The sequence below is a fragment of the Hypomesus nipponensis genome, chromosome 1, assembly GCF_054491055.1.
Source record: "Hypomesus nipponensis isolate SF chromosome 1, ASM5449105v1, whole genome shotgun sequence".
NCBI classification, from domain to species: Eukaryota; Metazoa; Chordata; class Actinopteri; order Osmeriformes; family Osmeridae; genus Hypomesus; species Hypomesus nipponensis.
In genome coordinates, this window is record NC_140361.1 from 9,547,395 (window position 1) to 9,574,816 (window position 27,422).

The 27,422-nt window shown below is 52.6% G+C and overlaps 1 protein-coding gene across 6 annotated transcripts in view; it reads right to left on the minus strand.

Moving 5' to 3' along the window:
- Positions 1–1,511: 1,511 nt before the first annotated feature.
- The window catches only part of atp11c (ATPase phospholipid transporting 11C (ATP11C blood group)), a 35,364-nt gene continuing 9,453 nt past the window's right edge, over positions 1,512–27,422 (minus strand). For 2 of the 6 annotated variants that reach the window (XM_084684705.1, XM_084684685.1), the window contains exons 2-30: positions 22,603–22,722; positions 20,714–20,803; positions 16,181–16,261; positions 15,113–15,220; positions 14,718–14,846; positions 14,059–14,147; positions 13,216–13,266; positions 12,666–12,730; positions 12,467–12,548; positions 12,056–12,206; positions 11,691–11,888; positions 10,995–11,165; positions 10,198–10,436; positions 10,002–10,073; positions 9,810–9,883; positions 9,607–9,710; positions 9,324–9,505; positions 8,913–9,179; positions 8,625–8,802; positions 8,426–8,528; positions 8,167–8,312; positions 7,795–7,854; positions 6,876–7,003; positions 6,637–6,772; positions 6,452–6,517; positions 6,250–6,353; positions 5,914–6,070; positions 4,157–4,265; positions 1,512–2,561 (exon numbers count right to left, since the gene is read on the minus strand). In XM_084684705.1, coding sequence (XP_084540831.1) covers positions 4,161–4,265; positions 5,914–6,070; positions 6,250–6,353; positions 6,452–6,517; positions 6,637–6,772; positions 6,876–7,003; positions 7,795–7,854; positions 8,167–8,312; positions 8,426–8,528; positions 8,625–8,802; positions 8,913–9,179; positions 9,324–9,505; positions 9,607–9,710; positions 9,810–9,883; positions 10,002–10,073; positions 10,198–10,436; positions 10,995–11,165; positions 11,691–11,888; positions 12,056–12,206; positions 12,467–12,548; positions 12,666–12,730; positions 13,216–13,266; positions 14,059–14,147; positions 14,718–14,846; positions 15,113–15,220; positions 16,181–16,261; positions 20,714–20,803; positions 22,603–22,722 — 3,456 coding nt within the window. In that variant the 3' untranslated portion in view covers positions 1,512–2,561; positions 4,157–4,160. Of the gene's footprint in view, positions 2,562–2,914; positions 2,947–4,156; positions 4,266–5,913; positions 6,071–6,249; positions 6,354–6,451; positions 6,518–6,636; positions 6,773–6,875; positions 7,004–7,794; positions 7,855–8,166; positions 8,313–8,425; positions 8,529–8,624; positions 8,803–8,912; positions 9,180–9,323; positions 9,506–9,606; positions 9,711–9,809; positions 9,884–10,001; positions 10,074–10,197; positions 10,437–10,994; positions 11,166–11,690; positions 11,889–12,055; positions 12,207–12,466; positions 12,549–12,665; positions 12,731–13,215; positions 13,267–14,058; positions 14,148–14,717; positions 14,847–15,112; positions 15,221–16,180; positions 16,262–20,713; positions 20,804–22,602; positions 22,723–27,422 lie in introns of all 6 variants that reach the window. The other 4 variants (XR_014735869.1, XM_084684698.1, XM_084684710.1 and 1 more) reach the window with 4 other exon arrangements.

Here is a 27,422-nt window from a genome sequence, read left to right on the forward strand (position 1 = left end):
GTAGGGGGCTGGAGGTGAGGTGCCTGCTTGTGCCAGCCTCCACTTCCAGGCAGCACCCGCACCCCAGCGTTGAGCCCCATCATCCAGCCAGTCTCCACAATCATAGAGCCTCTTGCGCTTTTTATGGATGTTTCAATTTTTCTTACAAAATAGGTGGCTGGAAAAAGGTTGCATTAAAAATACAATCATTTTTTTTTCATTTTTAGTCAGGCAAAACATGATAATCCAATATTTTTTTTGATATAAGCTTTGAAAATAGCATCTCTGATGTTTTAAAGGTTTGTTTATGTTCATTTTTTAACAATGCAGGAAGCCCCTCCCCCCCACACACCTCACCTGCTCCCTGACCTAGGACACACCCCCTGACCTAGGACACGCCCCTGACCTAGGACACACCCCCTGACATAGGACACACCCCCTGGCACGAGCTGCCACCCACCTGTCACTCACACCCAATCAGGTATCTGTCCTGCCTTCTGGGTTTGGAAAAGAAAATCACACAGCTGGTGTTTACTCGTCCCTGTCAAAGTAATCTGGACCTCATGAGTGAAGAAAAATAGAGTATTTTCTCTCCTAACGAAGGTAGATGGTGAGTTCGAGAAATACGTTAAATCTCGATAACATTTGGCTTAGGGGCGTTGTTAGTTTGGCCACCATGCGAGAGGGTGAGGTGGAGGGGAGCAGGGATGGGTGTGTGTCTGGGAGACAACTGTCAAATGAGTTGGCACGGGCACACATCTGTCTGATACACAACACAGGCAAAAGGAACTGGCAAAAGCTGATCCATTCTCGGCGATAAAAAAGATTTATGTAATAAAAAATAGAACATTTGTGAGTAAAATTACACATAACAATAAATATGTCAAATAGATTTTACACGTTGCAAAGAAGAAAAAAATAAAATTAAAAAAAAGAATCGTTGTGGATAGTTTCTAAAAGTGATGCAAACCGTGGTATGTAAAATGGAATGTATTAAGCAATAACGCTAAGGACAGGACAGAGGAGGCTAAGCCAAGCCCCAGCCAGCCAGCAGGAGGCCAGGGAGAGGGGGAGCCTCACAGTGGTAACTATGGTGATCGGAAACAAAGATGGTTCTGCAGTGTGGACCTTTGCTCTCACACTGCAGCCCATCTTGGACAAGCAATGTGGCTAACTAACCTGTAATGGGACAAATATACCTCATTTAGGCTTTTAGTGCATGTGTGCATTTGTGAGTACAACTGTGCTGCTAGGCACACGAACGACAAACTCAGAAACTTAAAACACAAACACACCTTGTTCGTCACCTGTAGTTCAGATGCTTCAAGTTGGACGTAACATTTTGTAACATCTCCCCATTCCTTGGCTTTTGGCTTTAAGGAAAGTTATTTAAACTTCAGACAGAACATATACATATATACTAATTTTCTAACTCCAATAGGGGTCTCTTAAATGATCACTGAGATTAAACAATTTCAGGTCAGGTTTACCGGACCACATGAGAAGGTAGAAAGGTCGTCTGGATCACTGGCTCATTGCCCGCATTTCTTTCAACTCTGTCACACATCTGTCACAGGCATAGGATACTCATAGTCACACGCAAACAAACATACCGTTTTTGGAGAGATGAGGGGGTGAGTGGTCTCCACACTGGCCCACCTCAGTATTGAACACACTTGTGTTACATTGCAAATATAGCCTGAACTCGTTCTGTCAGTAACCTCAGCGTGCTAGCTAACACAATCTCTTTGCTGAACTGGGTTGGAATCACATAACATGTAACGAGGAACATGTTTCAATTTGGACCTCGGGACAGCGGAATCATAGATCAAAATACAATTAAAAAATCATCATGTTGTCGCCACTTGTATTTTTTTTTTTTAAACAAACCTTGCAGAAAGATGAACGTATAATGACGACGACAGCAACATCAGTGGCATGTGGCCTTGGTGGAGCCTTGGTTCATGCAGATGAATCATTCTTGGGGACAGTGGAGGTGCGACTGACTGCCTGCTGGGACCCACGCAGCCCGAAGCCCCTCACAAGGCAGCCGTGGATGCATTCATTTCAATCTGTAAGATCGTATATCAAACAACAGAAGAGGGCCCAGAAGGAGGAGGGAAGTCAAAGAAGGAACAGGAGAAACTCAAGCCCCTAATCTGAAGAGTCCATGTAAGGAACGGGATCAAAAAGAAGACCCAAAAAAAAAGGAAGAGAGAGGTGGGGGTTCTGCGTGGGCCAGTGGTGCAGTGTTCTGCACTGCAGGCATGCAAGGGAGAGGGGGGGGGGACGTATTAGGGAGTAGGAGGAGAGCAGGGGGACGGAACCAGCAGCTTCAAATCAGCGCTGTATTCAGCCCAGAGTCCCTCTCTAGGTTCCTTTGAACTTATTTTCTTTTTAGATCCTTTTCTGCTTGTTTTTTTTTTTGTGGCCTCATTCCTTCTGATCAGGCAGGACGGCAGGCAGCAAAGATCCACTGGCTTCAAGTCCTGAAACAGGAAGGATGCGGGTTGGTCTTCTTTGCTGCCCATTTACTCCCCCTCCTTTAAGTGCTTGTAGGACAGCGGTGTGACAGCAGCGATCTGGGGAGGAGACACACAAACACACACACACACACACACACACACAGGGTCAGCCCCTCCACGTTTCTTACCTTGAGACTACCCCTCGGCCCTGTGCCAATCACTTGGACATGATCAGAGCGGTGGCCACTAAGACATCGAGGAACACACCCGGAATCAAAGCAGGATTGGCCACAGACCCAAACAGGCAGAACCGATTAGACCCATCTTCCCTGCTTAGAGATCATCAGAAATCAGCCCCAGGTGTCCTGCAAACTACAGCTCTAATTTGCCACCCAGGTGTCTAAGACTGGTGATCTGGAGAAGGGGGAAGAGGAGGCGGCGGGCGGCGCTGAGAGACAGGTGAGCTTTACCTGGAGGTCTTTATGAAGGAGTCCTCTGACAGCTAGGGGGGATAAAAAATGAGGTTAAACATGTGGTGCAATGCAGAGTCAAAGGTGTAAACCTGGATCTGGTGTTACACAAACAGCCCCTCGGTCCCGCAGAACAGCAGGCATTAGGACCCAGTGGAGAGCCAGCAGCATTCCACGTCAGGTTAGGGCTGGGCGCAACATGCTGTGAGCTAAGCTTGACGTGTACCGAGCATTACCGACAAATTACAACAACACCAAAAAAACACCCAACAGGACGACAGCTGACGCAGGTTCAAACGTGCACCCAGGTAACACGGAAAAACACAATCATGACCACAAGCACCACACGCCACGGGGAGGAGGATTAATGGCATATAGTCAGTTGAGCAGTCCAGATAAGCACCCCAAATACACCGATACACACACACACACACACACACACACAAACCCACTGCACCTGATGATGAATCCACAACGCAACTGGGAAGTACCATTGTCAAACGATTGAAAGTTGTCAAACGTCAACAACAGTACAGAGCTCATGCGAGGGGCCGATTAAGAGGGCATCCAATGGCAGGCTGAGAAGAGCCTTCATCTTTCTCTGGCTTGACCCTTGGAGCACACAAGCATAATCCTTAGCGCTCAGTCTGTGCTCCACCAAAATCATTGTCATGGAGAGATTGGTAGATGATAACAAAAAGTGAAATCCTTTCTTGGGATTGTGTAATATAAATGGTCTTACCTGAAGACAAGCTAGACAAACTTTGTATTGCGATCACTCTGTCTCCTTGCTGGCAAGCATTAAACTATTGTACTATTGTACTTCGTCTATTGTACAGACGAATCTGTGCATTACTTGATAAGATATTTTCTTTAACAAATATGTTTTTTGTAAAAAAAAAAATTGGTCATAAAAGCGCTAAACCAAGAGGCTGTGATGACAAAGACCCTTTTCAGCCAACCAATTAGAGCTCCGTACACTGCAGGAAAGTGCGCCTCCAACAGGAAATCAGGGATTACGCAGGTAGCTGAAGGGCTAAACCGGGTTCCTGGACTAAAGAGCAACACACTGTCTCTGGAGGAGGCTAGGGAGCAGGATTTGGGGCGTCTTGTTAGATTGTTGTTAAAGTTAGGTGGAGCAGTGGGTCGCTGACCCTGAAAATATAGGCTGCTGGATTAAAGGGAGCAGGTCTTTGATTGGCTTATGTGGTCTCTGGGGCAGGGAGAAGGTGAGTCGGGTACCTGTTCATAGCACAGTATTGGACTCATCTGAAAAGGTTCTCATGAGCAGGGGCCTGGCTGAAGATGGGGGAACCTGGGGGTCCCCTGCACTCGATTCTACCGGCTTCTTCTGGAAGGGTGAGGCAAGAGACACTAATGACACCTCCATGCTAGTACACACACACACATACGTACACACACTCACATTCCAGCGTACACACAAACTCACAGTGGACAAAGCATTTTGGATAAGACACCAGAGCTAATTTCATCAATGAAAATGTGGATAGAAAATATTAGCTTACAACCTGCGCAAGTTACAGAGAAAGGTTGTGGAAAAATGTGACTAATACTTCTCGTCACAATTTTCACTGATGAAATCCACACTGACACACACGCACACACGCACACACACACACGTCTGCCGCGGAGCCGTTGCAGCTGCGGTGGGTCCTGAGGCAGGGCTGCTGGCAGGAGTCTGAGCACGCATGCAGGTCAAACCCTCACGTGTTTGTGCACTGCATTCACCTGAATGGGCATCATGCAGAGACAGCAGGCACAACAGCACAGGCAGCTGGAGGACAATGATAGTGGCTAGCTGACTAGCTTTCTGGGGCTAGCTACCTGACTAGTTATCTGGGGATGGCTACCGTACAAGCTGACTGGGGCTAGCTATCTGGGGTGAACGACCAAACACATTTTGACAGGGGAAAGAACCGATTCTAGAGTCACTATGACCCTTGTAAGTACTGTATGGAACACCCATGGCAACAGGAAACAAGCCTAACCTTCGCAATACCCAGGGAGGCACCACATAGTCACGACAAGGGGGATGTGGAGGGGAACGGAAGGGGAAGGTGACACAAGGTAGGGGGGATGAGCAAGACACGGAGGAGAAAAAAACATGGCAACTCAAGGCCAGGAGAAGTAAGAGAGCAAGGAGGAGAGACCTCAGTCACTCCAGGAGAAGCTGTGAGTGCTGGCGGTCTGCGACAGCATGAAGATAGTAGACGTCCCCGAGGAAGGAAGGCGATGCTTCATCTGAGGGGCCAAGCAGGAGGAGAAAAAGAGAGAGACCAGAGAGATACAACCGCAGGGTGAGACAGAGGGGAGAGTGAGAGCAGTAGGGGTAACAGTCGTGATAAAATTCAGAACAGGAGGTAAGCAGAAAGACTGCAGGTTAGCAAGTAAAGAAAAGCAGGGAGGGTCTTTAATTGAGGTTATTTTGGATTGACAGCTCCCTGGTGCAGGTAGGCCGGTGCTACAGTAAACAACCAGTCACGTTTTCAAGACAAAATTCATCGTTCCACAAAAAGACTGGGACTATCCTCCCTGAGAATTCTAGTGATGAGATGAACACCCCTAGTGTTTGGTATCGGACAAAATCGAATAATTCTTCAGATTTTCTCCAGATCAGCAACAAACAACAGCTGGCTCTGGTGATCTTTGTTAGATGAGTGTGCTCTGTAAACCACAACCAAACCATCAGCAGGACAGAAACATCACCTGTCATGGACAAGAGCCAACTCCATCCAGTGGAAACTAGGATACACATTTTAAATGGAAATGCTGGAATCTGTGTGTCTCCATAACGACATGACCCACAAAAAAAAGATCCTGCAAGTGAACATCATAACTGGAAAACGTCAACTTAAAAACAAACATGAAATATTTGGATGATGTCTGGGTCTGACAGAGTAACGTGCGTGACAATGCTAAGGTGTATGCGTGACAGTGTGTGCATTCACACATGTATGTGTGTATGTGTGTGTGTGTACCTGTCGTGAGTGGGGTCCGCGGGGCTTGCGCAGCACAACCAGCAGGATGTCCGGCAGCAGGCTGAGCAGGATGAGCAGGATGATGACCAGCCAAGCCGACACCGAGCTCAGCATGTTGGCAAACACAAAGTACAGGCGCTGCTGCTGCAGGAAGGGCCTGGGGGAGAGGAGAGGACAGACGGGGGGAAAACTAACCACCAGGAATTCGGCTCTCAGTCAAGAGCATTGAGCTGGACACCTAAATCATTCCTGAACTAAAAGAACTCAACCGTCCACATTAGAATCCCGAGGCAGAACAGGGAGAGGTGTGTCCAGTGAGGACGCTCTGTTCCTCACCATATGATGCCTCCCCAGAAGAAGCTGAAGAACACATAGAAGGCCAGGGAGCCCCAGATGACAAAGTGGTTGATCCATGTCCAGTGTCTGGTGTCCAGAGCCAGCTGGGGGAACACAGGACAGGGGATGATTTTTTTCTCCTAATTTAATGATAACAAATATAAATCAAAATGTGAAGTGAAATGAAAACAAAGAGGCGCACCTTGAGTGTGACGGTGAACACGAGGACAGTGAACACTATCGTCCCGTATGACCAATTCCCAAACACCTGGAGGTAAACGAGACAAACGAGGGGCTATTTATAGCACCGCATTTGCTGACGCCTGCAGTATGCCTGGGTGAACCCGTGGTGGTGGAGGGGATCCTCTGGATATCAGGAGGACTAACCTGGCCGTTATCCTGAAGGGCAGGGTTACTGAACAGATAGCGGACCCCGAAGAAGAACAGAAGGCCCTGAAAGACCCCCAGCAAGGTCCAGTACAGGAAGGGGCACCAACGCAAATTGGCATTCTTCGCTATCTCCCTTTGGAGGAGGAGGAAGGTGAGGACAGGAGGGGAGAGACGAGTCAAGCAAGCACAAACGCAGTGGATTTCAGAGCACAGGAACCGTAGTTCCCTGGTCCTACCTGTAGAGGGTGGCATTGTCCAGCAGGACCTCCATGCAGATGTGCTGCTCCAACAGGCTGTAGGCCAGGATGGGCATAGAGGTGAAGCAGATGTTGTACATCGTCAGATAGGCTGCGTCGTACAGGGGCTGGGGGGAGGAGGAGGAAGGAGGGGGGGGGGGGGGAGGAAGGAAGGAAGGAAAGGGGGGGGGAGGAGAGGGAGGAGGCAGGTAAGGAGTGGCACCAAGGGATTAATATAATGGAGAGGATGATGTTCTTACACATGCGCCCATACACACACTGACTCACTCAGAGACTTGAGGCACAGCAGTACAACTCTGTGTCAGTGTGTGCCACTGTTTCTCTCTGGCTCCATGCACAGACAGACATATCCTTGATTTGCATCAAGGATACACACACACACACACAAACTGTGTGTATATATATATATATATATATATATATACACACACACACGCACAGACAGGCCTGTATGAGCTGGGACTGAGAATGAGAGGCTACTTTTAGACTTCAGGCTACTTTTAGACCAGAGTGCATCATCATATAGTGCTAATGTGCAATGAGTCGAAGCCCTGTGGGAGATGGCAAACCACTGAATAAACCATCAGGAGACAGACTCTGTATGGAGAAAGGTGGAGATGCTGCGCTGTGTGAGTCTGTGCTCTTCATGCATGTATCTGTGCTCTTCATGTTTAGGAGGTTTCCTCTGTGGAAGCTCATATGTATATCACATGTCAGCCACTCCAGGCTAGGGTGGTTGGGTGGCGGAGGGGGTGGGGTTGGGGGGGGGGGTGAGAAGGGAGGAGCTGGTGGAGGAGGTCTCCACGGTTCAGCAGGATCCTCTGGACCCTTCATGTTCAGAGCATCTTTGAACCGGAGAAAGGGCAGGGTGACGGGGGGGGGGGGGGGGAGTACTCACTTGCTGGGAATATCCACAGAAGAACTGGTACAAGAACTGAGGTAAGATGAAGCAGAGGTTCTACACGGCAAAACAGGAGAAGGAGAGAGGGGATATGGGACACAGAAATAGGGATGACAGAGAGAGAGAGAGAGAGAGAGAGAGAGAGAGAGAGAGAGAGAGAGAGAGAGAGAGAGAGAGGGACCGACACAGATGGTGGTTAGTATCCTCTTGAAAGGCTTTGGTGTCTCAGATCACATGAACTTGGGCATAGAGGTTCACAGAACAAGAACACTGAATATCTGACTTTAGGATGACTAGCCTTCCCCATTTAAACCAACACTATAGTGGCTTTAAAAAGACAACACCACAGATATGGAGACTGGCGCCTACCTTGTAGAAGAAGTATTGCACCAGGTGGGCGATGCGGACGTAGTACAGGTGCCCGTGAGCCAGCAGGAGCTTCTTCAGGTGCTTGAGTTTGGGGATGGCGTAGTCGCTGTTCCTGACGGCCTGGCGGCCCTCTTTACCCTTTATACCTGGGGGGGGGGGGCACATGACTCAGTGACAACATGCTACATGTGTGCCTGGAACCTGGTTAGCGGCTAGCAGATAGCGGCTAGCAGATAGCGGCTAGCGCCGCGTGTCCTACCGATGCCGACGTGTGCTTCCAGGATCATGCTGACGTCGTTAGCCCCGTCCCCTATGGACAGGGTGATGGGGTTGCCTTTGGAGTTCTTCACCAATTTCACTATCTGGAGAGGAGAGAGGGAGGAGGAGTGGAATGAGCAACTCTTGTCGACCTGACAGGAAAGAGCACGCGAGAGACCTTTCCCTGGGGGCGGGGCTACCTGGGCCTTCTGCAGGGGCGCCATGCGGCAGCAGAGCACTGCCGTGCAATTCTGGCAGATCTGCAGGAACAGGCTCTTGTAGCTGCTGGAGACGGAGTCTGGAGAGGCGTTGAACACCAGGGAGAGGGTGGCCCCGTCGATGATGAAGCCGTAGTCCTGAGAGGCCGACGACCAGCTCCTGGGTTCACACACACGCACCCACGCTTGCTTACAGTTCATAGCACGCCTAAACACACCCTGAAAGAAACGCTAGTTATAATCCATGTGTGTCCGTCACCCAGTGCTGACCTGGTGACCCCGGCCTTGACCGGAGGGGCGTCCTTCACCGCCCTCTTGTGGTAGTCCATCAGCAGCTCGTGGAGGCGCTCCCCGCGCTTCCTCCCCCCGTCCTCCAGGGTGCGCACCGTCAGCTCCAGCAGCTCCGTGCCCCGCTGGAACAGGCGGCACGCGTAGCACGTGGACTTGGCCGTCTCCATCTTGTCCCCCGTCAGTACCCACACCTTCATGCCCGCCCCCTGCAGCGCCTCCATGGTCTCTGCTGCCTCCTCCTGCAGCCTGGGGGGCGGGGGCCGGGGGAGAGGAGGGGGTGTTAGGGAGAGGCAGGTGTAGAACAGCCAATCAGCGTAATGGGGGGTGGAGGGGGAGAAAAGAGTCTGAATGGGAGGTGAGAGGCTCACACACACACACACACACACACACCTGTCCTCCACGGCGGTGGCTCCTATGAGACTCATGCCTGTCTCCACCTGGTTGTAGATGGCCATGAGCTTCTCCTCTCGGTCCTGCAGGGCCAGCCTGGCTTCCCTGAGCCCTGCGTCTGCCTGGGCGTACTCCTCCACCCCCAGCTTCTTGTAGGCCACACACAGGGTCCTGTAGCCCTCCTGAGAGAGCACACACACACACACACACACAGGCACCCCGACATAAGACGACAATAGGATTGACTCTGACTGAAGACTGAGTGTGCGTGAGTGGGGCCCACCGTGGCGTTGCGCTCCACATGCATGCGGATCCTCTCCACCTCCTCCTGCTTCACCCGGGGGAAGATGGAGGAATCGGCGCCCTTACAGAAGAGCAACGTGTCACCTAAACACACACACACACACACACACACACAGGTCAGGGCTGGGGCATCACCAGTAAACACGGGTCAAGGCAGTGGAACAAAAGTGATTCCAGGCGCACCTGATTTCGACCGAACGATCACACTCATCCGCCTTCTCACGGGGTCAAAGTTCAACACGTGAAGCAGCTCGTACCTTCAGAGGGAAACCAGACGACCACGTCAGCACAAATAAACGACTCCCTCAGGGGGAAGGGGGGGGGGGGAATACAACATCAACAAACGTGTCTCGTGTTAGAAAACTGCCGACTCACACTTCAACGTCGTTGTTCCTGTTGAGTATCTTCATGTTCTTGCTCTCCAGACCCAGGAAGGTGAAGCCGTACCTGCAGAGGGAGACAGAAACACACGGCACACTCAGCACAGATGTCCTTTCACATCTATTCCCCTGGTAGATTTCATGACGGGGGTGAGGGGGTGAGAGATTCAGTCATTTCTTAGGTCTCTTACTTCATGGCTCCCTTGACCAGCGCCACCTCGTCTGGTGAGGAAGCGATGAAACCTCTCGGCTCCTCCTCCTCTGATTGGCCCACCTCTCCATCCAGCCCCGACACCAAGCCCAGCCCCAGGCCGTCCACATGGCCCATCACCCGGTCCAGCTGGCTCTGGCCCCCTCTCTGGGCGGTCGGCTCCTTCACCTGCACCGTGTGACACAGGCACAGCGCCCGCAGGAACAGCTCCTCCTTCTCCTGAAAAGACGCCACACGGTACGCCAAGGGTTACTGACGCCACCTTAGCGCTTCGATCCCAAGCTGAGAGGGAATTTTGTCCGGCTTGTAAAACCCCCTTTGCTGTGGGGCAGAGAGGGCAGACGGGCGCGGCTCAGCCGAGCGGGAGCGCCATGCGGTCGCTGGTGCTGGGAGGACAGCCTGAGGGGCGCATGCTGAGAGCTGTCAGGTGAGAGGGCACGCGTGTTAACGTGATGGGGGTGAACAGGCGTGCCCTCCCCTGATGGCCCCGGGGGCCCTGGGGACGCCCAGGCATGTGTGGGCCATATGATGGATGGATGGAGGGAGAGGGGGGGGGGGAGGGAGAGAGAGAGAGAGAGAGAGAGAGAAAGGAGAGAGAGAGAGAGAGAGAGAGAGAGAGAGAGAGAGAGAGAGAGAGAGAGAGAGAGAGAGAGAGAGAGAGAGAGAGAGAGAGAGAGAGAGAGAGAGAGAGAGAGAGAGAGAGAGAGAGAGAGAGAGGGAGAGAGAGAGAGAGAGAGGGAGAGGGAGAGGGAGGGAGAGAGAGACAGAAGGACCCACCCTGCCAGCCTTCTGCTGCAGCTTGTTCACAGGTCCATCTGTGACACAGAAGCCGTCCAGCTCGGTGTCTGCGTCGCGGTACTTGTACTGGAAGCCGTCGATGCAGCACTCGATGAACTCCATGTTGTTCTGGGTGAGCGTACCCGTCTTGTCTGTGAACACGTACTCCACCTGAAGGGTGGCAGGAGAAACGGCGTCAGACTTCGCAGAAAAACGCTATAAAAAAAGACCTCTGCCAATTAACAGGCGCAAACAATAAGAATGGGCAATTAATCCCTGACAGAATTACACTCCAGTTTAACGAAGCATCAACTTTAATTTAAGTAATCATCTGGCAGCCCAAGCGTGTCAGATGGACCGTCGCTCTGTTTGAATTGTAGGTGCAGTAAAAACAGAAGGAGTCGGGGAGACACAGCCAATGAAGTCCAATTAAGACCACTTCAGACTTTAGAACTGGGACCAGATGACTGATTTCTCACTTGGATTGAGGGACTTCAACTACTGAGAAATAAGCAGGGCGCCGCCAAACACACATGCGGAAGTGTGAGGTCGCACCTGATCAGAAACTGTCGGACAGGGGTAAGCAAGGGGCTCAAACACTCCTTATACCCATACAGTCAAGCCAGATCAGTGATTTTGCAGAAAAAAGGACCCTCATCTTGGCTCAAACAACCCCCCCTCCCCCCGCCCCCTCACCTGTCCCAGCTCCTCGTTGAGGTCAGAGGTGTTGACCAGCGCCCCCTCCTGGATCTCGGGGTCATAGAAGTCTTTGTCCCAGGAGATGAAGAAGGAACCCAGGAACTTCTGCATCTCCACGGTAACGTACATGGACACGGGAATGATGAAGTTGAACAGCACCATGAAGGACAGGAAGTCCGTGAACATCTTAAGGTACTGAAAGAGAGGAGCGACACAAAGATACCTTCAAAAAAAGCACATACACAGGCGCCAGACTTGACTCGTGTGTGTGTGTGATGTCACCAGTGATGTCATCACCGGTCACAGAGCTAATCCCACAGGGTGTGGAGTCAGCGTCTGTGCTCGTGCCCCAGCGCCCTCACCAGGTTGGTGTCCTTCTCCCTCTGGGTCTTGTGGTTGTACCAGGGCTCGTCCTGACCCGGCTTGCTCTGCCACACGTACTTCAGTGTGGTGCACACCAGGGCCTTGCTCACCAGGATGGTCAGGTACACCAGCAGGAAGGCGTTGATAGACCTGGAGGGTGGACATGGGGGTAGGACCATGTGAGGGTGGGACCGTGAGGGTGGGACCATGTGAGGCTTGCTGAGGCAGGCTGGCCTCTACTAGTAGGTAGAACAAGCACGGCTAACTGCTCAAAAGGCTTGTCGTATTACAGATCGGATTTGCCTTTGCCACAGATCTTTTGCTTTATCCTATTGAGGTTATGCAAATGGGATCTCTTGCAAATGCGAGTTTGAAACTCTCTTTGACCCTTCCCCCGCCCCCCTGCTTACTTCTCCACTGCAGAGCGCTTCTGGGACTTGCCCTGGTAGTTGAGCGCCATCTTGGTCTCCATGCCTGTGTACACTGCCACGCCTGCAGCAGGGGGAGGGGGGCGTGGTTAGCAAGACGGCCTCTCTCATGTTGACCCCCACAGTAAAGCCTCAACACACTACAGGTCCAAGAGAGACTAATTAGTTCAGTCCCACTCACCATAGATCTTCAAAGTGTTCTTCAGGGTAGCGCCTTTCAAAAGGAGGTTTTCTGGGCCGAGAGACCTGCAATACACACACACACACACACGTATATAAACCAAATTAGCTTCCTACACCATCTCTGTGCCCCTCCCTGCCCCCACTGGAAAGCTGGCACAGGCTCGGGCCTGGCAGAGGGTCTGAAAGGGCCACCAGCGATAGATGGCTGGAGCCGGGGATTTGACTCTGCCCCCAATGTTCTTGAGAAGGACACGGGCGCATCGTTTTCTAAGACCATTACAGAGCGGTCAGTGACAAACGCTCTTGGAGTGCGCTTTCAAAGGGCTGCCTGAGACTGTGCCAGCCTGCCTTTACTTTAACACAGCTCCAGAGTTATGGATCAATGAAATAATGATTTGATGCTAATGCTCAGGGAAAATACCTGAGTACTTAAACCACCGACTGATTTTCTTTCTTTTTTTGGAAGGGTTAAGGTGTGTGTGTGTTTGTGTGTGTGGCTGTGTGTGAGTGAGAACACAATACAAGGACATTATCATGGGGATGTTTACCTAACAGCAGGTTCCTGGTCGTTCCGGTAGATGTGCATACGCCCAACAAACCTATACAAACACACAGTTATGAGTTATAGGAGCACATGAACCCACCCAATAGCATTTGCATGCTCTGTATATACCAGGACAACCTTGACGTGTTGAGCTTTATTTCATATACTATCTTCCAGTGGAACAGTCTGCTTGTGAAGACACAGTGACGCAGCAGTAATGGCCGTATCAGTATTCAGTAGTGAACGGGTGTCAAACGGAAAGCGATCGCATCCCCATCTGCTCATCACCAGGACCTTACGGAGTGGACCGCACCAATTACGAGCGGGGATAATCACTGGTGGTTAGCCAGCGGCACGCCAAGCTGGCAAACCACCCTGCTTTATTGACTCTGAGAAGACAGCATCTGGCTCCTGTCTTCCTCAGCACGTCTCCGGCTCCACGGTGACACGTGGGCCAGGTGTAATGACAGCTCCTTGGCCATAGGGGGTGCCCGAGTCTAGCACTGCTGAGTGAGGCTGCAGGAGGAACGTCAGGCCTCCCTCGACTGCTCTGGTCACCCCCCCCCCCCCCACCCACCGCCTGAACGAACTTTCCCTTCATTTCCTGGAGAGTCTCACCACCCAAACTGCCTTTACAAACACCAGTCACGATATGTCGGCGTTGCGCTAAGGCGGCCATGTTAACGCCCCTGCCGATGGTTTCACGCTGTATAATCACACCGTCAGCAACAGAGGCTGACTCGACATTTCAAGTGTGTCAGTTTGTTCATGCTAACACTTGACACATCCCCGCCTGCACAGGCTCTGTGAGGGGGGTTCCTGGGCGGAGGTGAGGAGAAGGGCCTACTTGTAGAGGTCAGGCTGGGGCTGCTCGCACTCGATGGTGGCGCTGAGCAGGTCCAGCTCCTTCTCTGTGTCGGGCACCGTGTAGTGTGTCTGAGAGGGGAGACAGATATAAAAGAAAGTGCTGACTGATGTGGGTCAGGTAGTCATCGAGGCGGCTCACGCAAATCTCACACACACACACACACACTCAGAAACGGGCACACACACGGAAAAAAAAGAACGACATTAGCATGCACACTGTAAAAACACCCACAGAATGAAACGTCCACACAGCAAAACACACGCACGCCATTCACACAGCAGACACACGAGCTGTTGCAGCGCAGGAGTAGAGGAAGTGCTTGTTAGGGAAGGAGGGAGGGAGGGAGGGAGGGAGGGAGGGAGGGAGGGAGGGAGGGAGGGAGGGAGGGAGGGAGGGAGGGAGGGAGGGAGGGAGGGAGGGAGGGAGGGAGGGAGGGAGGGAGGGAGGGAGGGAGGGAGGGAGGGAGGGAGGGAGGGAGGGAGGGAGGGAGGGAGGGAGGGAGGGAGGGAGGGAGGGAGGGAGGGAGGGAGGGAGGGAGGGAGGGAGGGAGGGAGGGAGGGAGGGAGGGAGGGAGGGAGGGAGGGACCCAGTGGGGTATCCCCAGTGCTGGATGACTTCAGCATCTGCTCTGTGTCTACCTTGTGGTTGGACTCCCCGTCCAGGCTGGCGGTGGTGACGAAGCACGTGTCGTCATCCCTGCTGGACTGGAGCAGGATGAGGTCACAGGGGAAGGTCTCGTCCTCCTCCACCTCCACCACGTCTCCCACCTGGGGGGGCGAGGACAAGGACATGGGATTAACGCTCGTCTAAACTGGATCGCACAGGAAGGAAGGGGCGCCAGGAAGTTAAACACGCACACAAAACACAAAACACAATTCATTTGGGATAATCTACTAAGGCAGGGTTACAATACTCTGCACCCACATCTCTCACACAAGCGCACGCAAACACACAAGCTACACAGACACACACACACGTTCCCAGCGTCAGTGTGTGTCATGGCAGACGGCTGGAGGAGGGGGCTGAGGTGCACCTTGATCTTCTCGCTCTCCTTGCGGGTTCTGAGGCCATCCTCCAGCACAGTCACCAGGTACTTGTTCACCTCGTTGTCTGCCTTGTGCCGCAGCCAGTCCTCGTAGCCCTGAGAGAGGGAGGGGGGGGGGAGAGGGGGAGGGTCAACGACAGCGGACAGCAAACCCAAAGCCGGAGCCAACAGGAATTTGAGAGCCAAAGAGTGGACGGGAAGGACAAGGGAAGTTAGGGGCGAGCAGGGGAGGAGAAGGAGGGTGAGTGGATGGATGGAGAGAGAGAGAGATGAGTGCCATTTCAGGGCTGGAATAAGAGGTGGAGCAAAGAGGGGAGGTGCAGCACACCTCCCTCCCTACCTACCTCCCTCCCTCCCTACCTCCCCCCCTCCCTCTCCCTCTCCCTCTCCCTCCCTCCCTCCCTCCCTCCCTCCCCCTCCCTCCCTCCCTCCCTCCCTCCCTCCCTCCCTCCCTCCCTCCCTCCCTCCCTCCCTCCCTCCCTCCCTCCCTCCCTCCCTCCCTCCCTCCCTCCCTCCCTCCCTCCCTCCCTCCCTCCCTCGTGTCCCACTTCAAAGTCTGGCTGAAGGCAGCAGCAGTGGCAGCAGCACCGGCCCGGCCTGCTCTCCCTGTGTCCCATATAAATCTGGAAGGAAGTCCACCCTCCATTGTGCTCATTCAAAAGCCCGAGCAGCAGGCCGCCGCTGAGAAGCCAATCCTAAAACAATGCATCAGAGGCTGGGACAGAGGCTGCTGAGGAGAGGGGAGGAGCAGGGAGACGCCTCTCATCCCCCTGCTTCCACACCCACAGACCATTTGGTCCCTTTCCCTGACTACTCTGCTGCCCTCCCTCGCTCTCTCTCTCTCTCTCTCTGATCCAACCACGGCACTTTAGAACTGAACCTTGGCAAAGGAGGAAACATCCATAATGCATTGGTAATATTTCATACGAAAGCATTCGGTTATTTATTTATTTGCTGTTTTACCACAGGGACTTGTGGTTAATGTTTGAAGAAGTGAGGACACAATGGGAGGAAGTGAGCGAATGGGTCAGCGTGCAAGGTGAAGCACAACCTCACCTGTTTGATGGCGGTTACTGTGATCACGAAAAACAAGGGTAGGCCACTGGTGACTGGGCTGGTGGGGGTGTCCACTATCACCTGGGGGGAGAGCAGAGGAAGGTGAACTGGGTCTCCGTGTCACCTTCAACACATTTTCCAATTGACAACCTTCCCATGCGTGCAACACCTCAATGCTTTAGGGCACAGTCAAGAAAGGGCGTTTGTTGACGCCATTTCGGAGACCAGAATAACTTGACATGGGAAACTGAGTCTAACGACATTTGTCAAGTTACAACACAGTCATCCAGGGAGGGAGGGAGGGAGGGAGGGAGGGAGGGAGGGAGGGAGGGAGGGAGGGAGGGAACAACAGCTCAGAAGGCGGAGCTGTCTGCCCTAACCAGAAGGCGTATGCGTGCATGGCATCGTCCCAAAACTCCATGTTGATGCCATGAACAGGGGGGCATGTTTGCAGCCTTGACCAGGAAGGGACCACAGGCTACCTGAACATGAGCCCAGCAGGCTGACTGCTTAATCTGCTGGCGGGGGGTTCAGGGTGGTGGTGGAGGAGGAGGTGGAGGAGGGCCTCTGGTACAGCTCCCCAGAGAGAGAAAGAGAGAGACAGAGAGACAGAGAGACAGAGAGACAGAGAGACAGAGAGACAGAGAGAGAGAGAGAGAGAGAGAGAGAGAGAGAGAGAGAGAGAGAGAGAGAGAGAGAGAGAGAGAGAGAGAGAGAGAGAGAGAGAGAGAGAGAGAGAGAGAGAGAGAGAGAGAGAGAGAGAGAGAGAGAGAGAGAGAGAGAGAGAGAGAGAGAGAGAGAGAGAGAGAGAGAGAGAGAGAGAGAGAGAGAGAGAGAGAGAGAGAGAGAGAGAGAGAGAGAGAGAGAGAGAGAGAACACAAGGGCAAGATAATCCTTCACCAGCTCAGGAACACCACTGGACCAGCACTCAGAGCCAAAAGTCCTGCACAAACATACCTCATCAACCATCATGTGTGTGTGTGTGTGCGTGCCAGTGTAACCTCTAAAGCCCTCACAAGGCAGATTGAGCTGCCCAACTCCTGATCCCCGTGGCACGCAGAGACTCAACCACCAAGTTCCCGCTGAGAGCAAACAATGACAGCAAGTAATGACACGCCCTCCGCTGTGCGCGCACGCAGGCCGGCTGGTTGGCATTCCAGCCGGGAGCAGGACAAGCTGTCAGATAGACATCAGAGGAGGGGGGAGCAGGAGCGAACCCTCCCTGGTGCTTTCCTCACCTGTGCTCTGACTGGGAATGAGACGAGCACACAGACCCTGCATGCACAAACCAGGGCTCTCTCTCTCTCACACACGTACACACAAGCACATTCTAGCGCACACACTTTTTCAGGGAACGCACCACGAAGCATCTGAGCTTTGGTGTGATTACTATTAACTGGGAGATAAATCAATTAGAAGTCGGAGACGGCCTGGTGCACATCCGACCTTCAGGAGGAATGCAAAATAAGAGAGACGGACAGAGAGAAACCGAGAGAGACCGAGAGAGGAGAAAGGAGAGAGGGAGAGGGAGAGGGAGAGGGAGAGGGAGAGGGAGAGGGAGAGGGAGAGGGAGAGGGAGAGGGAGAGGGAGAGGGAGAGGGAGAGGGAGAGGGAGAGGGAGAGGGAGAGGGAGAGGGAGAGGGAGAGGGAGGGAGGGAGGGACAGACAGACAGACAGACAGACAGACAGACAGACAGACAGACAGACAGACAGACAGACAGACAGACAGACAGACAGACAGAAAAGTGTTTCTCTAGGATTAGATACCTTACCAACCCTTATGAGCAGCAGAGCTGGAGGTGAGGGGAGCAGAGAGTCTGAGGCTAGAGCCCAGGTGGACAGACTGTCTGTGTTCCAGTCTGTGTACTCAGCCCTGTTCCCTCAGCCTCAGGATCCAGCCACAACCAGAACCTGCTACTGACTAGTGCATCTCCATATCCCCACTCCAGTGTTTCCTCTAGGATTCACCAAAAAATCCACATAGTGGAAACACTGCACCCAGCCCAGCCCAGCCCAGCCCAGGCCAGGCCAGGCCAGGCCAGGCCAGGCCGCCCTGCAGGGGAGCTGGTCCACACAGCAGCAGGGTAGCGGTGCTGAGCAGGCTGGGCCAGGAAGTGATGGATGCTGGGCGGACAGTGGAGGAGAGCACATCATCATTTGTCTATTTAATAAATGGATCCAATCCCATATGGAAGGTAGTGGGGCTGGGCCGGCCCAGAAAGATGAAAGATATAAAGAGAGAGTGGCTGAGGACAGTATGTCTCTGTGCCAGAGCCTTGGACCATACACACTGACCACTACCACCCCCATTAGACAGTGGACACTCAGCCATCGCCTGCTGCAAAATCAAGCACACACATCTATGTACATGAACACACACACACGCGCTGCAGGGCAGATGCGTGCCCAGGCCCGCCCAAGCCCACATCAGAGCAGAGAAGTGTGTCAGGCTGAGCCCCAGACGGTGACAGGGTCCCTCATGACGCTCAGAGCAGCGCATGGGGGCCCCTCCCTCCCTCCCTCCCTCTCTCCATCCCCCTCTCTCCTTCACCCTCTCTCCCTCCCCCCCTCTCTCTCTAACCTCATCCCATTTCTCTTTCTCACTCTCCTTCCCTCAACATTCCTCTCATCCTCGGCCCTCTCCTCTCTGCACCTCCCTCTCTCCCCCTCAACCTCTCTCATCCTCATCCCCCTCCCCCCGGTGATCATGATCATCATTATCGTCACTCTTTCTCTCACTTCCACCCACCCACCCACCCCCTTCCCTCCCTTCCCTTCCCTCCCTTCCCTCCCTTCCCTCCCTCCCTCCTCTCCATCTAGTTTCTGAATCGCTCCCATTCGATCAGAACCAGGCAAAGGCACGCAGGGCTATTTATAGGCGCCTGGTGCTTTTTTATCAGCCCAGTGTCTATTTGTGGATCCCAGAAGAACAGAGGGCTTCCTGCTTGCTGACGTCAGCAGTGCAGAGCTGCAGAGAGGTAGAGAGAGGAGGGGAGGGAGAGAGAATGAAGGGGACGGGGCAGGGGGTTGCGGGAGTTTGGGTTCTGATGGTGCCTTTGCTTGAAGCCCCTGGGGAATCTGAAAAGGGTTTATTTCTGGCCGTGTGATATGTGTGTTTGTGTGGGGTGTGGGTGTGGGTGTGTTCCCCAGCTCTCCGTGTGATATAATAGTGACTGCGTGGGGGAGAAGTGGAGGGCTGGGAAGAGGAGCCCCTCTAGAGAGGATGGATTAGTGGAACGAAGCCAGCCACATGCCTGGCTGGGGTAAACATGGTGAGACACACACACACTCAAATTCACAAATCAGGCGCATTTGCAATCGCACTCACTGTTGAATACACACACGCACCTGAACGTTTTGCATGCTCTGTCATTGTATGCTAATAGCGTCGCTCCGCAGTCCCACACAGGAGAACTGCACGAAGCATACGACAACAAACAGGTGGAGAGTCAACAGTAAACAAAAAGAGGCTGCGGACAAACAAACCAACAAGGGATCGTGGCCAGGTGGAGAGAGGAGAGGAGGAGGAGGAGAGGAGGAGGAGAGGAGGACGAGAGGAGGACGAGAGGAGGACGAGAGGAGGACGAGAGGAGGACGAGAGGAGGACGAGAGGAGGACGAGAGGAGGACGAGAGGAGGACGAGAGGAGGACGAGAGGAGGAGGAGAGGAGGACGAGAGGAGGACGAGAGGAGGACGAGAGGAGGACGAGAGGAGGACGAGAGGAGGAGGAGAGGAGGACTAGAGGAGGACGAGAGGAGGACGAGAGGAGGAGGAGAGGAGGACGAGAGGAGGACGAGAGGAGGACGAGAGGAGGACGAGAGGAGGAGGAGAGGAGGAGGAGAGGAGGACGAGAGGAGGACGAGAGGAGGACGAGAGGAGGACGAGAGGAGGACGAGAGGAGGACGAGAGGAGGAGGAGAGGAGGACGAGAGGAGGAGGAGAGGAGGAGGAGGGCCGCTCCGGTGTCACCTCAGAGGGGACCGCTCTGTCAACTGCTGCCCCACTGTGAGCTCATCCTCTCTGAATGCCATCTCAATCTCCATCCCCCCCCACCACCCCCATCTCCCTGAGTACACCACTCCTGTTTACACAGCACAGCCTGCGTGTGTGGGCCGGGAGTTTAGGTTACGGCTGGAGAGCCCTCTGTTTCCATCTCCTCCGAAGGAGAGAGAGCGAGAGAGCGAGCAAGAGAGCGAGCGAGTGAGAGATCGAGAGCAAGAGAGAGAGAGAGAGCAGACAGACAAGGCGTCCCTCTCCAGCTCCCTGCTCCATCATTGCCAGAGCAGATGGGGGGAGCTGATAGAGGAGACAAGACGCTGGGCCGAGCGTTGAGCTGAGGGATAAACATGTCACCCAGCATGTAAGCCAGCCCTCCCTTCCTGAGCCCACGCACTGTTTCCACTGATGGGTAGGAAAGACACACACACACGGCAGGGAAACACACGCACACACAGTTTTACACCTGCCTTAAATAGGCACAGACACATTTGAATCCCACACACAAGCCACAAATATGTAGCCTATCTGCTCTCACCTGCACCAGGAAGATGATAAGGAAGTAGAAGTTAGCTATTCTTCTGAACTGCTCAAACAGATTCTTTGGCAGAAAGTTCCACACGGTGTACTGGAAAACAAAGAGGGAGAGAGAGGGACAATTAGACTACATCACAATGGAAGAAAAACATTTGAGTAAATAAATATACAACAATCCGATAATTGTTTTATTCTGTACTGTGACATTTGGTTTCACTTCAGCTTCTTACAGGAAGAAAGGCAAAGCAAGGGTAAGGATTAGACATTCAATATGAATCAGTTCCACTGTGTGTGTGTGTATATGTGTGTGTGTGTGTGTTTGTGTGTGTGTATGTGTGTGTGCGCGCAACTTCTCCCTCTCCAATCTAGCCATGATCCAGGGAGGGAAGGTAGTCTCCAAGGCCAGCAGGTATTCCATTGATTCAGGTAAGCGACTTATCCCCTGAATTCCCATGGCCCAGCTTGACAATTACCTTATCAAGCTGGCAGCCTGCCCTTGGTTTCTGTTCTAAGTGGCCATGGCTGCTGATAAGTTTGTAGGTGCTGCAACACTGTTATCTGTCCAATCCCCATGAGACAGACAGACAATACCCAAGTGGTAGCTGCCAACCCCCGAGAGACAACAGACTAAAGATATATTATGTTCACACGCGCGTGCAAGAGCAAGTGTTGCAAGACCTAACTGGAAGTCCTGAAGTATATGGAATTCTATTACAAATCCCCCCCCTAAAAAATTAAGAAGGCTCGCTAGCTTACACAATGTTATGGACACAAACATAAGTGGTAAAACACTCAAATTAGACTGCAGCTGAGATGTACTTTTACGTTAAAAACCACAACATGTGACCTGATTTGTTTGGCTTTTTATTTTACACGCGACAACATTTTCAAAGTATCCCAATTTGCTGAGAAAACCGCAAACCTGGCAGCCCTGAGTGTGGAGGGAGGGAGAGGCAGAGAAGTATCTTGCATGGGCAGGGGGATGAAATGCAGAGGTTGCAGAATAGCCCGTTTAATTTGGTCAGGGAGAAAAAGAAAGCGTGAGTGAGAGTAGTAAGAGAAAGGAAGGAAGAGGCTGCGTGTGGGTGTGTGTGTAGAGAGAGAGAGACAGGGAGAGAGAGAGACAGGGAGAGAGAGATAGAGAGAGAGACAGAGAGAGCTGGTGCAGTGAGTGAGGTGAGCGAGGTGGTAGCAGCAGAGGAGGCAGCAGCAGGAAGATGGAAGGCAGAGGCACGGAGGAGGAAACACTACAGCCCAGGGTCATTAAAGGCTGTTTACACGGCAACGCAGAAGACTAATTGATTGGTCCATACTCAGTTGGACCCTCTGCCGCACTATAAATCCCTCCCACCCCCAAGAATACATCTATAACCCAGCCAGCCGACCCCCACCCCGGGTCTACACCCAGACAGTGACACAGGAATGGAAGGAAAGGGGAGATTTAAGGGGGGTCCATCAGAGGCGCGGGACAGATTGGATCGCCCACCCTGCTGGTACAGTAACAGCAACCATGCATCCACTCCCCACAGACAGCACTCTCCTGACAGACACATCATGGCCTGCCATTGGCTGTGAAGGGGAGTGTGTGGAGAGCTAGTGGGAGGTGGGATTCATAAAGAACGAAATGAAAGACAGCCTTGACTGTGTGTGCAAAGGTAGAAAATCAAACCCTGCCGTGATCCCAGCCTCCTGCATCCTGGAACCTGAACAGGGGAACGGCTGTGCAGAGTTCAAGGCCTCGCTCTTGTTTCATTTATACGCAATGTTAGGTTTATGTGGAATGTTATGTTTATATGAAACGCAAGGCCTGGTCTGAGATGGATCCCTCTCCGTTGTGTGTGTGTATGTGTGTGTGGGGGGGGGGGGGAGGGAGGGAGGAGCCAGTCTTACCTTGGAAGATACAATTCTATTGTCGCAGAACTTGGGGGGGATGAAAGCCTCTGCAGAGGGGCACGGTCGGTGGCCCACGTAGACAGTCCGGCTGTCTACCCTGCCCTCCTCTCCTCCAAACTAGAGAGACAGGGAGGGGGAGGAGTCATGAGGAGAGATGGAAAGAGGGGGGGGGGAAGAAGGAGCGATGGGAGGAGAGAGAGAGAGAGAGAGAAAGGGGAGAAGGATATCAGACAGTGTTCCACACAGGGGGAGACCCTCACGCAGGGTGGGAGACCAAGCCAATGGAAGCAGCACCTGTAGAGAGGCCATGTGGTGGAATCTCATGAACCAGCAGAAAAAATGATAAAGAGGCGCTGGGTAAAAAATAAAAACTGCATCCTGGGCAGAAAAAAGAATAAATGCATAAGTTGACTCTAAATGAACATTTAACCCCCTTTCTGAGGCACAGAGGGCTAGATAAATCAATCAATGAAAGTGATACTGCTTTCATGTCGACATTGCAGTCCATAGCCGGTACCCTATTAAAGCACACTAGGCCTTTCCTAATAGTTCATGTGTAGAGACAGAGGCTCTAGAGATTCAACTTTCAGGATTTGATGAAGGGCTCAGCTGAGCTCCATTCTAATCACACCACCCTAAATCTGAGACCACATACCGGGGGAGCCACCAATATGGCTAGGTGTGGAACAAAGACACCTGTGACATGGGTCAACAGGACCAAATGGAGCCACATAATGAGTTTCATTTCTTCTCTCCAAAGTGGACAGTCAACGATGATTAGCCAGTTCTACAACACAGCTACCTGCTGAACAGCCTGGGAAAGGGGGAGCAGGCAGGCAGGCAGGGGTCCAGTTATCCTGTGCCCAGGCTGGAGGTGGGATGGAGAGAGAGCACCTAAGACCCAGAGCAGGGCTTCTAACAGCAGCACACTGAGACAGGCCCTTGTGGATCGCTCCTGCTTCACAGCCTAGTGACAGGGGTCAGAAGGCAGACAGACAGCCTGTCCTGACCTGTACTTTCAGCATACCTGACAGGAATAATTGTCTCTTTCTCAAATGGCAGAGCCCGGGAAGCGAGCTAGAGAGAGAGAGAGAGAGAGAGCGAGAGAGCGAGAGAGAGCGAGAGAGTAGATGAACTCTCTTCCCTCTCCTCCACAGGTCAGTCTGAGCTCAGGCCGTCTCACTGCCGGGCTCCATATCCCCCTCATTGGTCTTCCTGCTTCCTTCCTGGCTGGGACCAACAACACCATTGTCTGAAAGGGAGGGGGGGGGGGGGCTATCTCCTGATATTCCCCCGTCTCTCAACGCCCCTTCCTCCCACACATCAAGGAAGTAACACAACATGTTCTCACCTCCTCCAGTGCTCTCAGACCCACTCAAATGATACCTTAGCTCCCCAAGCCCCCCTGGCCCCCCTAGCCCCCGCCCCTAACTGACATCCAGTGTTCTTGGGTACAGAGCAGAGGAGCTCTTACTGAGGCTGTGAATTATTAAGGGGCGCCAGAGAGGGGAGAGCAGGAGTTGTAATACCTGGGCTGGACGGGGGGGACCAGGGAGGGAACCGAGGGAGACGCCATGGGCAGCTGATCCTGGACCAGCGCCAGCGTCTGTGTGAGCAAAGGCCACCTGTCCATGGAGCGGGCTGGGGTGTGTTTCTGGGAACAGGTTTGATCCAAGCCCCAGCCTGAGAGACTGGGACTCTCGCTCTGCATGCAGACATACACACACTTACGCAATCGTTTGCTTCTCATTAAGAGTTGGGGGAGGGGGGAAAAAAAACAAGCATATTTTTGAGTGAAAAGAGAAATGAGTGGGAGGTGTGTCCCTTCCCAGTACCCCTCCTTCCTGGCGGAGAGGAGCCAGACGCAGCTTAGCTTATATAATACTCTGTCACGCATGGCTTCTTGTGTTCACACCTCAAGTGTGGCTGTCAAACCTGCAGCCCACTCGCTAGCCCACTCTGACTCCCTCCAACAGCACAGAAGGGATGGATCAAGCTGCTAGAGAGGAGGTGAGAGGAGGAGGGGAGAGGAGGAGGGGAGAGGAGGAGGGGAGAGGAGGAGGGGAGAGGAGGAGGGGAGAGGAGGAGGTGAGAGGAGGAGGGGAGAGGAAGCACAACCGGTCCAACGACAAGACAACAGTCTCTGCTTTACAGCGACAAACAAGTAGTCATATGGTGTTGCAGCCTCAACCCCCGGCCAATAGGAGCCAGCAGCTCATCTTCAAACCACATCTCCCTCTATCTAGATAGCAGCTCTTCCACCAGTAGAGAGCTCCCCAGAATGTCTTTCCTGCCACCCCCCTAACACCAGTGGAGACAGCACCGTCAAGACTGTCGACAAGAACACTTGTGCTGCAGTAAAAAACAAATGGGGGGAAGAAAACAAACGCAGGTGTGCAGACAACGCACATTTTTGCACTGCAAACAAAGAACCATTTACAAAACAAATTAGCCTTGAAGCCAGAAAATGTGCTACCAGGGTCTTAGGCTGGGGGAGTGGAGAGAGTAGCCAACAGGATCATGAGTACCCTGCCCGGTCCATGCCTTATCTGCTCCAGCCTCTCTCTCTTTCTTGCTCTCTCTCTGTCTTTCTCTGTCTTTGGGAGTCATTAACCGCCGGAGCAGCAACACTGCCTCAAGGTTACAGGCCTAGTAGGTAAACACAGCGGGCTTTTAAATCAAGAGTTACTCAACAGCACACACTGTACTGCCTTTACCTACATGGAGCACAGACACTAAGACGCATGTAAATCTTGCTGTTGATGAAATTGCATATTAAAAGAGGAAGCTGTCCATTGTGGAGGCCCAAGGGTGATATAGATAAGAGCAGCACTATTGAATGGTCATTGATTAAAGAGCACATTCTGTGTTAAATATAATGAGGGTCAAACTTTAGGGTCTTGATTCATTTTAGACTCGATACGTGTGTGTGCCCACTGCCGTGCAACAGAAATGCTACGGTAAGGAAAAAAAAAAAAAGAAAAAGAGAGAATTAAATGTATGGAATTATCTCTACCTCGTTGTCAAAGGTCAAAGCAGGCAGTTCAAAGCCACTAAAGCAGCACAATGGCAGCAGCAGAACAGAGTGCCAGCTCCATGCTCGACAGCAGATCCGCAGCTTGATGAAAATGCATTAGCCAGAACAAGGGGACGGCTGGGATCAATACAGCAAACATAGAACGCTCAATTGAGCCGAGATGCAATTGCTCGGAAATAAACAGTGCATTAGAAAATTGACTTGAGCTCCCAAATTTTTGTGTGGGGGGGGGGGGCATTATTAGATTACGCTTTAAAGCAAATTATGCACACATTGTTAAAGCGGACAGGCTGGCACGGGGGCGTGAATGCGCGCCATTGAGAGGAGCACTTGGGCAACACAAAACTGCATTCAGCCTCCGCCAAGCAGAAGATGATGACTTCACACTGATGACACTGTCACGACATCTCACCAGGGGCGGCCAACGTGGCTCCAACACAATGCCCACTCACAAGGCCGACAAACAGACCTTCAGAGAGGACTCACTGGGGCTCGCCGCTAACTCTTTGGCTCGGCCCGCGTTCATTGTTTCGCTCAAAAATCCCACAATGGAAGCAGCCTTCGGGAGGGAGGATTTGACGGGCAGCCCTCCTCTGCCCAGCCCTCCATCTCTCTGGCTCACAGTTGGCTATCAGGTACAGCGCTTGGCTTCCTGGAAGCCCATCGAGGTCTGGCTGCCGGCCATGCCCTTGCAAAACACTCTGGACTAGTGGAGACGAGGTACACAACAGCACGTTGCTGATCCCAGCCGTGCTGCTCAGAGCAACCAGACGGCTCTGCTCAACACAGGCCAGCCCTCTGCTCAGAGCCCCCCACTGTGGCTGGTAAACATACATGACCCTGGGAAGGAAAACACCACACACACACAAACACCAACCCTAAGAAAACATCAGAAGTTTTTCTTCGCTCAAACAGAAAAGGCCCAAAGAAAGAGCTTGGGGTGGACTGGTCTGGGCCTTTGAATAATGCAGGCACTGCCCTGATCTCTGAGGAGGGAAGCCACCACTGTCTGACTGCATCTCCATGTCACCCTGACACACGCGAGGGACTGAGGGGAGGTCAGAGGAGGCACAGAAACAGCAATGATCTACCGTGCACATCTCCGAGCAGATGTTGGCGCTTGTCACTTGGTGTCACTGACCAGTGACTGAACATGACAAGTCCGTTTTTGTGAGCCGAGCACAGGGAGTTGGCCTCTGGTCGGATGAAAACAGGCCGACAGGTCTGGCTGAAGGTGCCTGCGAAGGCTACAACGTGTAGACTTCCATGGACTGCATTTGTTTGCATGATATTTGCGAATGAATTTTGGGGTTAGGCAGTCAAATGCTTATTGGTAGAAATAGGTGCAGCCTCCAGTGTAAAAGAGGAACTGAGATGCATCAAGCCACAGATCGAGTTGAAAAACTGTAGAACAGGATTAGTTCAACAACAGATGACTGCAGCTAAAAGAATAGAAGGAAGCTTGTCTGCGTTGTGTAAACCGAATTTAAGAGGCACGACCGCAAACAAGAGAAATCTCTGTTGTGAAATTCAGGCCTAAGCTTGTTGCCTGACGCAGACTCCTTAAGCTTCATAAGGAATGTCAAAATCTCCTTAGGCTGCTTTAATGAGGTGTGAAGTAGCCGCATGCTGGGAGCCAACAGTGGAGACCTCCAGCACCTCTCAGGATCCCATGCGTGTCCCCCACGCCACCTGCTCCCCACAGCAGAAGCACTGCGCTCGCTCTACCTGAGCATCTGCTTTTGAACGGGTCTCGCTTTGTACAAGGTAGAGATAGTGA